At 45.6% G+C, this 18,228-nt stretch overlaps 1 protein-coding gene across 1 annotated transcript in view; it reads right to left on the bottom strand.

Annotated features, from left to right (window-relative positions):
• LOC130115654 (large neutral amino acids transporter small subunit 4-like) overlaps positions 1-18,228 on the bottom strand; it is a 36,395-nt gene that overhangs the window by 9,447 nt on the left and 8,720 nt on the right. Inside the window, exons 3-8 of the mRNA XM_056283417.1 lie at positions 17,025-17,238; positions 16,703-16,758; positions 16,374-16,450; positions 5,008-5,100; positions 4,646-4,779; positions 3,075-3,286 (exon numbers count right to left, since the gene is read on the bottom strand). Of these exons, the coding sequence (XP_056139392.1) occupies positions 3,075-3,286; positions 4,646-4,779; positions 5,008-5,100; positions 16,374-16,450; positions 16,703-16,758; positions 17,025-17,238 (786 nt within the window). The remainder of the gene's footprint in view (positions 1-3,074; positions 3,287-4,645; positions 4,780-5,007; positions 5,101-16,373; positions 16,451-16,702; positions 16,759-17,024; positions 17,239-18,228) is intronic.

The following is an 18,228-nucleotide window of genomic DNA, read 5'->3' as shown; positions in this document are numbered from 1 at the left end:
CCTAGTCCTTGAAGTGAGGGCAGCTGTCATTTGTTTTCCAGGTCACATTTCCTCTCCAGCAGAAAAACTGGATTACATCTATAGACACAATCTGGTGGAGCTGTATGGCAATTTGATCATTGCCTTGCATTAGCTCTTAACTTTGCCTGTCAGTGTTGCCTCAGGTGAGAGGACTTTCTCCTTAAAACTAATTAAAATGTACTTGCGGTCAACCATGTCCCAGGAAAGACTGAGTGGTTTAGCAATGATCTCTATTGAGCAGAGTCCGGAGAACCTTGAAAATCAAGGACATTGTCAAAGGCTTTGCTGAAACCAAAGTCAGAATGGATAGATTCTGACTGCAGCAGGACCGGGTATAAGGTAAGAACAAGTCTGTCACTCTTCAGTTTGGCACTGTCGGTACTGCAGCACTTATAATAACATAGGATTGTGGCAGACACTGGTGTGTGGTAACACTGACATGGTTGTTATAGGTAGAGGAGGGCCCCTCAACAAAGCTTTGACTGGGGCCACAAAATTGACATGGCTGCCTCTGCAAGAGACTCAGCAGCCATTTTATGTTTTAATTTCTATAGTAGGCTACAGGGCCAAACCTGTTTCTGATATTAACGGGGGGGGGGGTTATCCTCTTTCTCTATCTATTTCCATTCATGAGAAAGCTCCACCAGCTTGCTCACTGCAAGAGTAATGTCAAACTGTGCCTATGGGAGAAGGATTGTAAATACTCTCCAGGTCCTTGTTTGATGAGATAACACATTTTAGCCTGCTTAGAAAGCTGAGGAACAAGAAATTCCATGAAAGGGTCTTGTGTTGGAGGGTTGATCATTAATCTAACTCGTGTATACAAACGACTAATGGACCTAACTGGCCATGTGGTAAGCACTGGACAAACCTTTTAATGGTCAATCCACAGATGGAGCACTGTTTATTGCCCGGAGTAACAGGTATCTCTGCTGACCTCGATTAAAAGGAAAATTCCATCTCCTTCTGTTTTTCGCGGACTCCATTTTCTGTCTCAAAACATTCATGTTGTGGTGGAGAGAAATTTTGCAGGTGCTGACAACCCGGGAGCCCTTCTTGATATACAGAATACTGAGTCCCAGTATATTTTATACACTAAACCACAACACTGTGGCCATAAGTCTACATGTGCATATACATACACTGCATTGATCAATTACTTTGCAACCCTCACAATTCACAGTGTTCAATGTTGCATATACAAGGATGATATAATGTATCATTAATTATAACTTCTGTTTAAAAGCCTGGCTGATACTGTGAACCCAACATTCAGGCCAGGGCTATTAGAGGACAGAGGTAAGAGCTGAAATTAGTGGCCTTTCAGGAGTATTTTACGGCCAACTGATTGACATCTAGGCAAATTCAATGAGACTAAGTGTGTGTGTGTGTGTGTGTGTGTGTGTGTGTGTGTGTGTGTGTGTGTGTGTGTGTGTGTGTGTGTGTGTGTGTGTGTGTGTGTGTGTGTGTGTGTGTGTGTGTGTGTGTGTGTGTGTGTGTGTGTGTGTGTGTGTGTGTGTGTGTGGAGTAAGGGTTTTCTTGAGACCTCCTGACAGATGAAACATATCCAGCTGTTACTAAACCAACCATGGGCATCCAAACTGCATACCATCACACACACACACACACACACACACACACACACACACACACACACACACACACACACACACACACACACACACACACACACACACACACACACACACACACACACACACATACAGGACTGATGTTCAAGCCTTAAACCCACAACACAACTCCTCTAGAACTCTATGCAAGTGCGGTCACTTGCCACACACCTGCTGGGCAGTATTTCTAGGAATGTGGTTTGAACCAATTCCACGGTCTGCTTGCTACCAAAAAGCCCCAGTGGGGAGCAACAAGATCTGCTGCTGGGAGTCTCCAATCCTCAGAGGGGAGCCAGAGGAGCTGACGGGGAGTAGGCAGGCCAGACGAGGCAAGGGGAGGCCAGGAGGCGTAAGGGTCACCGAGGCTAGTTAACGGGGGATCTAGGGTAAAGTTGAAGAAGCATCTATGGGCTACTTCAGGGTTATGCTTGGGCCTAATTGCAATGTCCAGATCCTTGTTAGAGAGGAAAGGCTTCACTGAGATTCAATACGTTTTCATTTTCGAACATTGGGGAGTGACTTTGGTGACTTCCCAGCTTTGTACAGACTAGCTAACAAAGGAGGCATTCGCATTAGAAAACTGATCAATGCTGCGATGTGACCTAGAAAATGGTTGGACTCCCTTAATTTTTTTTCAGCAAAGTATCAAAACCTAAATAACTCAATCAATATAATAAAAGAAAGCTTTAATGTTTTTATACAGTGGATCTATCCTATAGACAGATATAATTCAACTGTTGCTGTAGTTCTGTCATCCAAACGGAGAGGAATTTAACAGCATTAAATTTGAAGAGTAGGATTTATCATCCTGTCAGACAAAGCATCAGAGGAATATAACCCTCATAGGCAAACGTGCCCTCTGTCTACATATGTCTTCCCATGGTTTTGTCCAGGTTGACTGGAGACAGTGCCCTGGTCTACAAGGCCCTTGTTTGTATGTCTTTCGAACAGAAGTCCAGCATACATAACATCTCTCCTGACCATTTCTTTCACAATGCCAGCTTAATTGACAAACAGCTCCCGAAATACTCAAATACTCATGATTTGGCAAATGGAGAAAGAAAGATTTGTGAAGCAGTTTGATTCCGGGCATCAACAAACAAATTTTGTCAGATACCACTATCTGTGACATTGTCTGCGCATTGTCAGGGTATCTTCCCACAGAGAAGGAGAAGAGATAAAAAGTGATTCCTGTCAACAAACATATGAAGAGCGCTTGCATTCTTCGTAAAGCAATTCGTGAATCCTTATCTACCGGAAGGTGACAAAGGCCCCTGAACAATGTGCAGCATGATAACATCAGGTGAGGAGTTAAAAAAAAAAGTTAGCTTCACTAAGATGCTTACAGAGAAACTGGGCGCCTTTCTGTGCAGGCGAGATGAAATCTACAATGATCTAACTGCCTCAGCCAGCTGGACTTACTCTCTTCCTGAGCTTTGCACTTCACCTCCAGGTCGACGGTGGAGAGGCAGAGCTTGTTGGCCTCCTGCGTGGCCAGCTCCTTAGACTGGTTGTGCTGCTGCTTCATGGAGTTTCCAACGCTTAGGCGACGCCCCACGGTAGTCACCTGCCTGTAAAACTGCTTCCCTGTGATCTTGTGGTCAAAGCCAAGCCAGCTGAACTTTATCTTCACCCTGAGATAAAGAGGAATACGGAGGGAGGGTTGGGGAGAAATATATATGTATATGTAAACATGGGAGCAGAAGGAGAAGGGGGAAGAGGGACAACCAGGGGAGGAATAGTTTGGGAGTGAGACGGGGCACAGAAAAATAAAAAAAAGATAGATCGATGAGACGTCAGAGGCATGTGAGAGAAAGATAGAGTGAGAGTCGAGAGAGGAGGAAGAAGGAAGAAAGGTGAAAGGAGGTGAGGAGCAAGAGGGGGAGAGGAAACAGAAGATCCAAGTGAATAAGAGCGAAGCTGGTTTGATCCTCAGGTTTTGTTGCCTTTCCTGTCCTCAGGGCAGGCAAGGCCCTCACTGCTTTAAACCAGAGAGAGAGAGAGTGTGTGTGTGTGTGTGTGTGTGTGTGTGTGTGTGCGCGCGCGCGTGTGTTTACAAAGATATTTGTGTGCACATTTGTGTATGTATGTGTATGTACATGTGTGCATGCATATGTACGTGTGTGTGTGTGTGTGTGTGTGTGTGTGTGTGTGTTTGTGTGCTATGCGTGTTTAGATGGGGAATCCTCTAAACCCTGTGGAGAATGCAGGCTATATAGAAGCCACTGTCTCAGCTCAATAGGATTACAGCTGCCGCAAATAGAACCTGAGGTGGAACTGCTGCTTAACTAGAAGAGCTGTTGGTTACAGGGACTTGCCACTGTGTGTGTGTGTGTGAGGTGTGTGTGGTGTGGTGTGTGTGTGTAGCTGCTTGCTCACATCCCTACTCATTTGATATAATTTTTTTGAAATTTATTTCTGATTTTTCCCTTTTTCTCCCAATTTAGTGGCCAATCACTCCCTATTCTAATTCAAACACCCACACTCGTACTGCATGCATTTGCCAACTGCATCTCTCCGGCCGGCAGTGTCGAAGGAGATGCCTCGCCACTTTCGTGACAAGTCGAATCCAGGCCGAACCACTGCTTTATCCGACACAAAGAGAAGCATTCATGTGACGAACACAAGCCAACTCCACCCCCCTCCCGAAGACAGCAATGCCAATTATTGCTGCTTCATCGAATCCGGCCATAGTCGGATCTGACGAGACCGAGGCGCGAACCCTGGTCCCCAGTGGGCAACTGCATCGACACAAAGCCGATGCTTAGACCGTTACACCACTGCAGACCCACTCATTTGATATCAAGAGATACATAGATACCTTTAGATTCTCAGATAGTGTAGATGTATTTTTGCTGATCTTACTTTTCCACCTTTCAGCATGTTATGTTTTGTTCCTTATGTGAGCATCCCATGAAGTCCATTTGCTTGTAGGTTCAAACTTGCCAACTCATCTTTGTGCATGCATAAGTGAGTGTGAGTCTGTGTCTTACGTGTAGTCCATGTCCTCAGGACCTGGGAAGGGCTCCAGTGGCCAGTTGAAGAAGCAGTTGAAGAAGACGAGGCACGCACATCCAGCCCATACCAGCAGAATGGAGATGAAGGTGGCACCCAGGTCGAAGAGCACCTACAGACACACAAAATCCCAAAGACGTTACAACAGAGAACCTAGTTATATTTTGGGTGATTAGATTATTTGTAAATATAAATCTAAAAACCTATGTATATGGACATGGATATGAAAACTTGGCATGACCAATGAGGACAGTCAAATGAACACCCGTGAGGTAAATCCAGAAATGAAAGAGTGATGCGTGGGTCAAATGCCAGTCGACAGCACATAAATAAAGGTTACCTTGATGCCAGGAAAAGTGACAGCGGAAGAAGCATAAGACCCTATCATCAGGGCAATGAAGGTGGACCTCAGGTCTCCAAACATGTTGGGCAGCTGAAGAGAGAGCAAAGCGTGTTGAAACAAGAGGATTCAATCACAAATCGATTATGTATGACACAGGATTGAACCACAGTACAATACACTTTGACTTAAATTAGGTGTGTAAGCGAAAACACAGTGTACAACTCTTTAGTGAACCCACTTCCTTATTTCTTTGGTTACTGTATCATTGACACATAATTTAGTTTGCTGGGAAAAATTATTGCCTGGGATTGCAAAGGGGGAAAAAACTCTAGGGGCACTTTCAGTACAGTGAGGTGTGTAGGGGTATGGTCTACAGTGTAGAACACTGCCCAACCAGGCGATTGATCGCCAGTCGATGCGAGATGATTTTGAAAAATGGAGTTAGATTTTGGGGGAAAAAAATGTAATAAACATGATCAGCTCGGTGAACACGTTTAAAAGAAAGCTCCAACTGCTGTCAAGTAGGCTGCAATGCAGTGACCTGCGAAACTTTGCTCATATGCAGGCAGAACTTAAATGTCAGGGTAACGAAACAGCACAGCTTGATAAAGCACATTATGAGGCGCAAGTTCAGAGCATCTTGTCAGAGTTTGATATGTGCTTTACTGACTTTGCATCCGTTGAACCTGTTGAATCTGTGTTTTCCATTTGGAAGTATTGATGTGGATGACATTGCCTCCAAAGGGGCATCACTGTTTCACCTGGACAGCCCTGCTGTGGAGAATGAGATCCTCACACCTCAAACTGACATTGAGATTAAATCCCGGGCAACGCAAGGGATGAAGGGAGCGTTCTGGGCGCTACTGCTGCAGGAAAAGCACACTAACCTCAGGAGACGTGACGTGACCGCGGCAGCCCTTTTTGGATCAAGCTATGTGTGTGAATCTGCTTTTTCTCACATGAAGATCATCAAGTCGAAGTACAGCTCTACAATGACAGATGACCACCTTGTGGCCTGCCTAAGGCTTGCAACCAGCTGCTACAACCCTGACTGACTATGAGAAACTAGCCTCCTCCTCCTAGTGCCAGCAGTCCCACTAAGGTAGAGAATGACATTTATTTCTACTTCTCTAACACAGAGAACTAGACTGTATAGTGCCTGTATTATTTTCTATTTGTTGTGTGAATTGAAGGGGTGTTACAGTAACACTGTTCCATATTTGGGCTGGTAGATCTCGGCTGGCTGACAAATGTAAAAGTAGATCTTGGTTCAAAAAAGGTTGGGCATCCCTGTTCTACATCTCTATGTTTGCATACCAACAAATGAGATAAGCACCACTTTCTTTTTTTTTCATGCAAGACCTCCTCTAAAAAAGCTACTCGAAGAAAAGTTGACCAAACATTCCACACACACACACAAAAAAAAATATTTGGTACTGTATGTATGGTGACAGGGTTTGTTTGCAGTAAGTACACCATGTGCTGTCACGGTGTGGTGCAGGACAAGAGAGTCTCTGGCTTCATGACACTCATCACAACCCTTGCCTCCATGGAAGAGCACATGCTGTGCTTATTTACGCAACTTCGAACCACGAACACGGACTTGATCAGAAGGGAAGATCAACAGAGGACAACTGCCAGAGAGAGAAATAGCAGAGTAAGAAAGACAAGAAAAGAAATGTTGCTGTGGGCTGCATGCCTGAGTAATGCAGAATCTGTGCGTATGTGAAAAGCGGCCAAGCGGATGTCAACAATGCTGAATGAAGTGGTTCTTCAGTTAAAGGGTGGAGGCAGGGACAGGGAGGAGGCGGTTTAGGGTGGATGGGGGGGGGGGGGTTTAACAGAAGGATTATTATCAGTCATAAGCAGCAAAAATCAGAGAGTTCCCCCAATTCCACCGTCAACTCACCGTCCATCCATCCATCCGCTGTGCTCTCTACGGGGGTGCAGCTTGTTAGGGGACTAGCTAAACCCTCTCACCCTGCCTAAATGCCATTCCCTGGATGAATTGGACCAAAGGTGAGCTTCAACATCAGTTTGCCCCTGTCATAACACTTACAATAACAAGGCCGGCGTTTCTTTACTCTGTTTCGCCTGAGCTGCACTCAGCTGGAAAAATACAGTGATCGCACTTTTCAGTACAGTAGGGCACAAAGACTGACTGGTTTCCTTACCGACTTGACCGCTGGTGGACTGGGATAATAGATGTGAGGCACAGACAATACAGGATTTGTTTTTCTCCCCAATTGTACCCGGCCAATCACCCTGCTCTCTGAGTTGTCCCAGTCGTTGCTCCACCCCCTCTGCCGATCTGGGGAGGGCTGCAGACTACAGCATGCCTCCTCCAATATTATGTGGAGTTGCTAGCCACTTCTTTTCACCTGACAGTGAGGAGTTTCACCAGGGGGACGTAGCGCATGGGAGGATCACGCTATCCCCTCCCCCCTCGAACAGGTGCCGCGGCCAACCAGAGGAGGCGCTAGTGCAGCGACCAGGACACATACCCATATCCAGCTTCCCACCCACAGACACAGCCAATTGTGTCTGTAGGGATGCCCAACAAAGCCGGAGTTAACACAGGGATTCGAACCGGCAATCCCCCTGTTGGTTGGTAACGGAATAGACCGCCACGCCACTCGGACACCCCCTGGCTAATGTTAATATACTATGTACATCATACTGTGATTGCATGCCTAACTTGCACTGTAAAATAGATGCTTTTGAAGCAGTTCAGCGGAGCCAAATTTAGTTTGTCTGAATGATGCTTTGAGCTAAAAAAACAACCCAGAAAAACAAGCTGACACGTCAGAAACACTGTTACATCCCTCGGTCTGGTGAGGGACAACAACTGTTCATTAAACTATTAATTTAAAAAAATCTCCAACAGCTTAAAACAGCATATATTTACAGATGCACTCATTCAATATTTTTGGAGGGGGTCACCCTCCGCCCCACGCCCCACAGCCCAATCTACGCAAATGGTACAGCTGTATGTGAGCTGTATGTGAGGCTAAATGTCTGTTTGTGAGTGAGTGGGTGGGTTAAAAAATAAAAGGCAGCATCTCGTGTTGATGATATTTGGGTCAGCAGAGTGGACGCAATCAGCATGAGTCCGTGCAGTGACGCAGCAGGCGTACTCATGACGGCTCTGCAGAGTTGACAGGTTTGTGTTTGCTGATGCTTTATCAGCTCAGCTTTTCTCATTTCTTCATCCCCTATAAACGACTTCCTTCCCCATCACTGAGTCATTGTCGGTGTCCAGTCCCCCCCCCCCCCCGAGTGTTATTTGAGGCCATTTCACAGGATATATTGAGAAGCCCTTGACAGGTATACTGTATATGCATGATAGGAAATCTTTCCCTTTCCTTTGGCTGCTTCACTTAGAATAGCTGACATCTGGGTTTCTTTTTAATTCATTTTCACATAAATGACCCAGCTGAAATCTTGTGTTACGCTGACTCGGGTCCACCGCATGTAAAAGGAAGTGCAACCCAAGCCTTGTGCACATGGATCGCTAAGGAGCTGTCACCATTTAACAGTGTGTAAAGCAGACGTGTTATTGTACATTCTGCACATTCACATCTACACATGTAATATTCAGAAGGTAAATGTGTACTAGATGTATGTTCTGTATTCAACACAGTGGATGACATGACCCACCAGACACAGATCAGGATCTGGATCAGAGTTGATTTGCCTAGGTCATCTTATATCAGGTGGATCTTCTCACACTGGTGGTCGGCCTGCGTGTTTCCCAGGTCATAAGTGTGGTATGAAAGGGGTCTGATACCTCATATGTGTGATAGGACCACTAAGTTCCCTCTGGTGTAAATGAGAGGCAGCCCAAAACCTTTCTACCGTTCAACTCTTGGTTGCCTGGTTGTATATTTTCCTCTTAAATGTGAAAGAGTTCATTTGGATCGAGTTCAGCCGCCACTGGCAAACATAGGTGGCACGTGTGAGGAGAGAAAAACAAACACCTGGGCCTGACGGCGAGGGAGGACATAGTGCAACCGTAAGCCAAACTCAGACTTGAGTCAGGAGGGGAGCGCCTGACAGACAGGTTACGTCACTCTGGGCTTCTCTTTGGTTGGAAGATGTGTGTCAGTGGGTTGCTGAGGTCTGCTTTTTCCAGAGACAGCCAATGTCAAAAAACAGCCCCTCAATTGATGGTGAAAGAAGAAGTTGAGGGTGAAAGTAATGAGTCAAGCAGCAAATCTGTGTGTGTGTGTGTGTGTGTGTGTGTGTGTGTGTGTGTGTGTGTGTGTGTGTGTGTGTGTGTGTGTGTGTGTGTGTGTGTGTGTGTGTGTGTGTGTGTGTGTGTGTGTGTGTTGAAACATGATGAAGGACAGGTGATATTCTCTTTGTAACAGGAGCATCAGTCACTGACAACCGACTGCATAGCACGTGAGGATAAAGGCCCTGCCCTGACAGGAACTTAGGGAGACATGCAGTTAAACCACAAGCTGCAACTGTGCAACCACCTAACTAAGTGGATCTCGGGAGGAAGATAATAGAGAGAATCATCGACTGTGTTTGCATGCATTCAAAAATCCGATTAAGGCAAATATTTGAATTAAGGTAACTGCGTGATTAAGGAGTTTACATTTGTTTGCATAAACTCTTGACAAATCTGAGTTTACAAGACTCGTTGGATAGTCGAATTATGGAACGGACGTCACGGGAAATGTCAAGTCAAGTCAACTTAATTTTATTTGTCTCCAATTTTGTCTCTTCCTCCACCCAAAAACTTTAGGATATTAAGCTCCTTCATTTAATTTAGCATGAACTTTCTTTGTTTCAGTGTTGCTCTAGAAATGCGGTTGTTTACGGATGCTTGCTGTTTTCCTTTGTCTGTTGTTTCCCGCTGAGATGGCAGCAGTGGGAATTCTGGGGGAATCCCTTACTCTTTGCTGCATGTGTAAGCCAATTCTCCGCAAGTGTATACAAAGCACAGTAAATCGAACGTTTGATGAAAAATCTAGTTCTGTTAACAGCATTATCCATATGACAAATTAGACCTTAATTTGATTAAGATAGTTTGATTGACGTGTTTACATGGCAGTTGCAATAATCAGATTATTGCCTTAATCGGTTTAACATAGAATTTTAACTTGCATGTTAACACACCAATTGTTGCTATGTTGCCAATATGCTCTTCATAGCCTCAGTCCTGAGCCGCATTAGACCCTCTGTTAAAGTATAAATTGAGTTTTCCTTCATCTCACATCATATCTGACCTTGCCTTGTAGTATCAATGCTTTACAACTTCTGTGCTGCAGATTTGGCGACATTCTTATCTAAATTAAAAATATATGCTTCTCAATAGGGCTGGGCAGTAGGTCAATATTGTTGCTCACCATCTTTCAGCGGTATTGTATGGGGATTAAATTCGGGTGTGGCTATATCATGACAAACAGCTGTGTCTGAATTAATGATCACGATAATGTATCGCCTACAATTTCTCACAAAGTGAGTTCTGAAATATTAGAGGGAGTATTATTTGAAAACTAGTTTTGATTTGATATTGTATTGGACATTACCAAACAGTTCAGTGTCACGGAGCTAAACAGTTCAGTTTCACAACGCTAAAAAGGGTATTTTTGCATATGTAAGCAGATATCGTGATATATTGATATCGTGTTAAATTCCCTGTGATTATCATGATAATAACGACAATAATATTGCCAAGCACTTCTTCTCTGATCCTGACATTGTCCCCTGTATATGGACACCCTGCATAAAACCTGCACTACCCTGTAAATAACTATTGTTCTGTAAATAACTTCTTGAAATTCTTATTTACTAACGTTTTGCAAAAACAGCTCCTGCCACCCAGTGCCGGGCATCAGGGGCTTCCACGTGGTCTCATGTTCAACTTTGAACCGGTGTTGAGTGCACCTTATTGCACCTTACTTTCATTTTTTATTTCATCTTATTTTGTATAGTATATATTTTATTTATTATTCTTTTTAACTTTATCTTTACTGTTTACTGTTAATTTTTCCCTCTTGCACCAACATACCACGACAAATTCCTTGTATGTGCTTGTACTTGGCAATAAATCTGATTCTAATTGTTTTTTTAGTTTTTTTAACTACTTTATTAATCCCCGTGGGGAAATTCTTTCTCTGCTTTTAACCCATCCTAGCTGTGTAGCTAGGAGCAGTGGGCAGCTGCAGCACCCCGGGGACCAACTCCAGTTCTTCTTGCCATGCCTAGGTCAGGGACACAGACAGGAATATTAACCCTAACATGCATGTCTTTTTGATGGTGGGGGAAACTGGAGCACCCGGAGAAAACCTACCACAGATATGGGGAGAACATGCAAACTCCACACAGAGGATGACATGGGATGACCCCCAAGGTTGGACAACCCCGGGGGGTTAACCCAGTGGTAAGCGACAGCGCTAACCACTGGGCCACCATGCTGCCCAAAAAATAAAAAAATTAAAAAAAATCTTCGAAAATATCTTTCCAAAATACATCTTACCCAGCTTTTAATGTGCTGGGTAAGATTTATAAGTTGAAATCAACAGCCACAACCTGCGTGCTTCATCATACTTCACCTTCACTCAAGTCCATACAATAGCACTAATTCTTAAACTACAATGGAAGAAGGTCTAAGCAAAAAGCAGGCTTTCTCTCCGTCTGGTGTCAAAGTCGATGTATGGGCTCCTGAATCCGCCATGTAAGCGGAGGGCAACCAGCAGTCCTCTAGGAAGCCACGTACATAGACCACTTAATAATAGCAATCTCCACCAACTACCCATCATTGTTGGTTCGCTGGAAAAACTCTTTGTTTGCTCTGTGGCGACAGTGTATCCATGTGCGATGCAGAGGGGTACACACAGATGGGCCTGGTGTTTGGAGAGGTACTAAAGGACACTGTGTCTATTTCTGGAGCCGAGCAGCCGCACGAAGATAAGTGATCACCTGATGTCAGGGTTCAGTTAAGATGAGGACAAGGATTTTCAGTATAGGTTTGTCTGCATAAAGGTCAACAGGATAATGAAAAAATAAAAAAAGCAAATTGAGTGCAGGATTGAATGGAGGAAATCGGTAATGTATTAAAATTAGCGTTACTTTAATTAGTCACAAAAAACCTCAAGTGGAGAGTCAAAGAGAGAAAGAAAATGTCCAGTGCACGTCGCCATTGGTTTGTGCAGTAATGGGCCTTATGTTTTGTTTGACAGTACATAAATATTTCAGGGGCGATGGAGTCTGGGGATTTTGGATGCTTGTTTCTGTCTTAGCACAGCTGTTCATACTCTGCATTCATTACCGGCTGCCTGTAAATATTGGCCATACATCAATATAGCCACAGCACAATACTGTGGTTAGTAAAGTCACTATGAATAACATACTGTGCCGCTAGTGGAACTGGACATGTAGAGCTTGAGAAAGAAAGATGAATTGGGGGTGCGAAAGAAAATTGAGCCAAAGGCGGAAACTTCCCATTTGTCTGAGAGGAAAGAAGAGAGAAATGAAAGAAGGAAGAGGGATTGCTGTCACACTGGAAAAACCCTATTGGACCAATGAAAGCCGGCCTTGACCGGTCCAGGCCCAATGAACAGGATAGGAGTCCATAAAAACAGGCAACTCGGCTGTAAGCTTAGTAACCAGCGTCACCCGACAAACAGCAGACTGCATACCGCCATCTCTCTGGTGTCACCCTGTCCTGTCTTTTCTCTCTCTCTCTCTCTCTCTCTCTCTCTCTCTCTCTCTCTCTCTCTCTCTCTCTCTCTCTCTCTCTCTCTCTCTCTCTCTCTCTCTCTCTCTCTCTCTCTCTCTCTCTCTCTCTCTCTCTTTCTCTCTGCTTTTTCTACCTCTTTTCATCTCTCTCCAAGACAGGTTGCTTTACTTAGTCAGTCCAGCTTATGATTCAAAAAGGAATGTCAAATCTCAAACCACCTGAACCAGACTTGTCTCCGTAGTCGAACCCTGACGGACGCAACATCCCAGCGAGTCTGCTATCAGTGTCAGCTCGGGTCTAACATTACTGGCGACTCGTGACCTTTGGCATTCATACGTTTCTTCCACTCATCTCTTTTCCGCTTATCCAGGTCACGTGGCGGCGTCAGCATACCATGTACATAGCGTATTTCCTCTTAACACTTCCTGCGTGCTTCGGACTGTCAGTGGCGTGGTAAACAGCCCGATCTCTGACCACCTCTTTTCTCCCTCTCCCCTCGCCAAAGGACAATGAACCACTGCACATAACACCTCATCCATTTTCCGCCACTTTGTCGGATAAGTGTGCCTGCCGCTCCCTGCTTCTTAAAACGTTTCCTCCCCTGCAAGTTGTTTTGATTTCTGCCTCCTGTTTCCATGTCCGTACCGCAGCGCTGTGTACATAGAGCGCTTTGTGTTCACATGTGAACGCATGTGAAACCAGTCAGCAAAACGATCAGACAAGACGCGGCGCACGGGGCCTAGCAGTGTTTCCAGATGGGCTAGTGACACAGATAAGAGGGGAGGCTAGTAGTAGAGAAAATACTCATTACCGCACGCTGGATAGGAAGTGTCATGAGAACAGCCGACAGAATTACACTGGAGACCAAAACCACAAAAAAAAAATTAAAAAAATAAAAGCCCTCCAGGACATAGAGGGGCTGCAACACGTGCCATAAGGAACAAGAGGAGGAGCTAATGCTGTGCAGCGCTGTCTGTGGGTGGGGGCTGAAGGAAGGGGAGTGGGAGGCGAGCGTGTGTGTGTCTGTCTGCATCTGTGTAGTATGTGTGTGTGTGGGGGGGGGGGTGTTCTAGCAAACATTTTACAAAAATAGGATCTAAGTGAGACGGTGTGAGAAGAGGTAGCTCCCTTCCTCCTTCCTCTTTCCTCCTCTCCCAGAGTGCTGAGTGTGCATCCAGGGGAGAGGAGAAGACATGAACGGACGACAAAGAAAAGAGGGAGTGAGGGCAAGGAGCCAAATGGCCCATTTTTGGGGGCCGTTAGGAGCAGGAAGACGGGAGGAGAGACAAAGGAGAAGGCGGCGGCGGTGGTCTACACTCAGCAGACCCTCCGCATGGAAATGCACGCAAGGCCGACAGTGTTCACTTGGCGCATGTGAAATCAAATGCAAATGCGGCACGCTTTCGACTTCTCCATTCTGAAGCGGACCGTGGTCTTATGGAAGCGAGTGAGAGAGAGGGAAATGGAGAGAGAGGGAGACGGAAAGAAAAAAAAAGACAAGAGTGAGAGAGAAAGAGGTCACAGGTGTCTCAAAATAGTCCCTTTCCTTGGCAACAACCCCTGACCTTCAGAAGATATGACAGGAAAAAGGAAAGAGACAAGCGAAGCAGACCCACGGGAGGACATGCAGTCCGTCTCTCTCACTTTCAACAACACACACACACACACACACACACACACACACACACACACACACACACACACACACACACACACACACACACACACACACACACACACACATTCACAAAGAGCGGCAGTATAAAGCATACAGTGGTTGAGATGTGCAGAGGTTATCATGGAGCTTAAAAAAAGAGAGGTTAAGAAAAAGGCACACCTCAGAAACGTGCAAACATACACTTAAGTCACTCTCGCACTTGCTCACGCACACATGCAAACGCACACTGCTGACACACTTGCACATGAGTCAGCGCGAAAGCCAGTTGGACAGTTGCGGCAGCGCAGGCTGGTTCTTGTTTGAGGGGAACAGCTGAAACTGGAGAAGACAAAAACAACATTGCCCTGACAAGATGGGGGGGCAGGGGAGCTGAAACCCGCCTGGCAACTTTAGTGTGTGTGTGTGTGTGTGTGTGTGTGTGTGTGTGTGTGTGTGTGTGTGTGTGTGTGTGTGTGTGTGTGTGTGTGTGTGTGTGTGTGTGTGCGTGCGTGCGTGTGTGTGCGTGCGTGTGTGCGTGTGCCAGTCAGAACCGCAGAAGGCGCCCAGAGTAGGAAAGAAGAGGGGGGAGGAAAAACAAACACACACACACACACACACACACACACACACACACACACACACACACACATACATACATACACACATACGTACATGCATACAATGCGTTGTTGCTACTTCCTGTTTGAGAGCTCAGTGGCAGAATGTCTTGTCTGATTGAAACCTGGGCATCTCGTCTGTATATATGTGCGGTAGGTCAACTCAGCCTCCAGTGTTGGGTAGTGAAGGAGGACACTGCCGTCGCACAGTATTACAAAATCCCAGTAAAATAAAGCTAAAATACTCACACAACAATGCAACCACAACAGACAGCAAAGCAAAACTAACTAAAGGTCCAGTTGTAGCGTCTGCCATTGTTCACATTGTCCGGCATGGTTTCATCACGATGAATAAATAGGTGCATGCTTACACAATCCCCTGTACGGCAAAGTGATGCTACTGTGTGGCTGTTCCTTCCTGACACTGAAGATGAGCCAGATGAGACGGTACAGCTGATAGTCGCCGGCCGTGTTGTTTAGCCAATCACATGCCAAACATGTTGAAATTTGTGTACACGTAGTCGATACTACACACACATACATGTGCACACAGAGGCACACCCGCATTCATCTGCCCTTGCGGAGGATGAATTAGTGATGAGGAGGGGTCTTTTTTTGGCTCCCAGTCAAAGCAGGGAGCAAGGGCTGAATAATGGATCACAAATGCAGTCCGGCGCTCCCTTGCTCGCCCTTCTCTTCCTCTCTCTTGCGTTCTCTCTCTCTCTCTCTCTCTCTCTCTCTCTCTCTCTCTCTCTCTCTCTCTCTCTCTCTCTCTCACGTGGCCTCTCCTGTGATGCAGCACTTTCTGTTACTGATGAGATCATCCCGGGGAGGGGCTTTTTCTTATTCAGCCCACCCCTCTCTCCTCCGCAACATCCATCTCCTCTAATCTATAGAATTTCCCTCCACCCAGTTCTCCTTCTGCCAGCAAACACCTCCCATCTCCCCGGTCATCTCTCTCCCTCTTTAAAAATGTTCCCTATCCATCTCTCGCTCTCTCTCTCTCTCAAGGATTTGCTGCTATGGTAACAGTCCCTCTGTTCTACTGACAGCTATTTTTTTCTTCTCCTCTCTGTCAAAGTCCCATTCTATCACTTAGCATCACTCTAATCCACTCTCGCCACCTCCCTCGAGTCTCCTCTTGTCTGTGCTGGACCTCTATTATCCCCCCCCCCACACACACACACACATTGTCTTTTGCTCTTCCATCTTATCATCACTCCTCTCCTCCCCCCCTCTCCCTTAAGTCCAGCTCTTCTCTCCTCTCTCCAGCACCTGTTCCAGCATCTCCTTTCCCCTTCCCTTCCTTAGCCTGACTTCTCCTCCTGACATTCCCCCTCATATTTTCAGTTTTTTTTTCCTCTCTCTTCCACCGCAGAGCATCCCTACTCACCGTCAGTGAGGTGAAGGTCATACACATGCCTCCGAAGCCATTCAGTGCCAGTGCAAAAAAGATCAGGAAGGAGAGATCTGGGGACGAAGGAGGGGAAGGAGGACGTTAGAGAGACTGACAAAGCTCACACGAGGGAGCAATATCCAAACTTGATCGACCAAACCCGTGGCCGTGCCATCAATATGTCTTGCAGTGTAAAGGTGTCACCTTACTGCTCACATAAAAGGCAGCACGACTGACAAACAGCGTGTCAGAAAAAAATGGCCCCTGCAGGCACAAGGAAATGAGTGATGGTATTAGTGTGATATGACATCAGAATAGATACATACTTGTGGGATCGCTGGCTCCATAGGCGATGAGGAGGCAGGAGCAGGCAAAGCAAGCGCTGCAATCATAAAGAGTTCAATTTAGATTGGAGAAGGAAACATACGAGCCAACACAACACAAAACATCGACAATGTGCAGGAGTGAAGTAATAATACATGGTGTTTGGTTGATGCTATTTTTAAAGTGCCCTTGACTAGAAGATAAAAGTGTTGTTGTTTCTTAAGTGGCCCTTGAATGACTAGTATGTAGTCAGAGGAGGTGGAGTAGCGGGTGGAGGAGTACAGGAGTTTCCCACAACACACGCTGGTAAGACTGCGGCCTCACCTGCCCAGCAGTCGCAGCTTTCGTGGCCCGTATTTGTCCATGACGATGCCGAGGGGCAGTGTGATGGCGGACAGCAGGAAGGAACCCACGGTGAAGGCGAGGTTAAGCCTCTCATCTTGGTCCTTGCAGATGGGCCAGCCCCTCATCTCGTGGTACTCCTCTGCTTTACTGCCAGGCGCTGATGTGTTGGACAGGTTGAAACTAGAGATGTTTTCTGGATAGTGGCAAAAAGGGCAGAGACAAGAGACAGGAGGGTTAGCCAGTCACAAGGCACTACTTCAGGGCCTTTATTTTGCTGAAATCTGCCGATACACACTGTGAACATCATGATACCACAACCGTTGTGTGCTCTAGACATCAAATTTTGATCTTGAAAGATAACCAAAACACTTTTGCTTCTTGGATTGTCTACTGGGCTGCTTCCTGATGACCCATTTTAACAAGTCATCCGTCTGAGCCAAAGACCCAGTTACTATTTTTGCCCCTCCCACCCTCAGGTCTGAGAGGCTGACTGAAAGGCCAGAGGATCAGTTAAAGGCCAAGTAAACAAACACCTGAGAAATAAACACAAATCAGGATAAACAAGAACTAAAAATAGAAGCAAGTGACCCTCTTAATGCACTGGAACTCCCTGCCTATGTAACAGTGCACACACACACACACACACACACACTCTTGTACTTTTATCTTTGTGAGGACCCTCGCTGACTATATTTATTCCCTACCCTTTAACCTTTAACCCTTAACCCCAACCATCAGAACCACATGCCTAACCTTAACCCTTATTCTAACCTTAACTTAATCCTTATTCTAACCTTTACTCTAAACCCAAGTCCTAACCTTAAAATAGACCCTTGAAGAAGTGGGGGGCCAGCCAAAACATCCTCACTTTGCAAAAATGTCCTCACTCTGATGTTTAAACACTCAATCGGTCCTCACAAGTATAAAAGTACAATAACACAGACACACACACACACATACACACACATACACATATAAACAAAGAATTCCTGATAAACAGAGTTCACCGAGTCCTCGTGCAGTCTGTTTCTGTGTAGTCCTACTATAATCGCACAACTCTTTCGACTTAGGAAAAAAACCGCAAAGACATGTACACAAAAGAGGGGGAAACGGGCTGGGAGTTTGCACAAGCACGCCTTAATTTACCTTGATGTGTTTTTATTTTAGTGAGCCTACCAGCAGT

Source organism: Lampris incognitus, chromosome 7 (assembly GCF_029633865.1).
Source record: "Lampris incognitus isolate fLamInc1 chromosome 7, fLamInc1.hap2, whole genome shotgun sequence".
NCBI lineage: Eukaryota > Metazoa > Chordata > Actinopteri > Lampriformes > Lampridae > Lampris > Lampris incognitus.
This window is presented reverse-complemented; position numbering and strand designations above follow the sequence as displayed.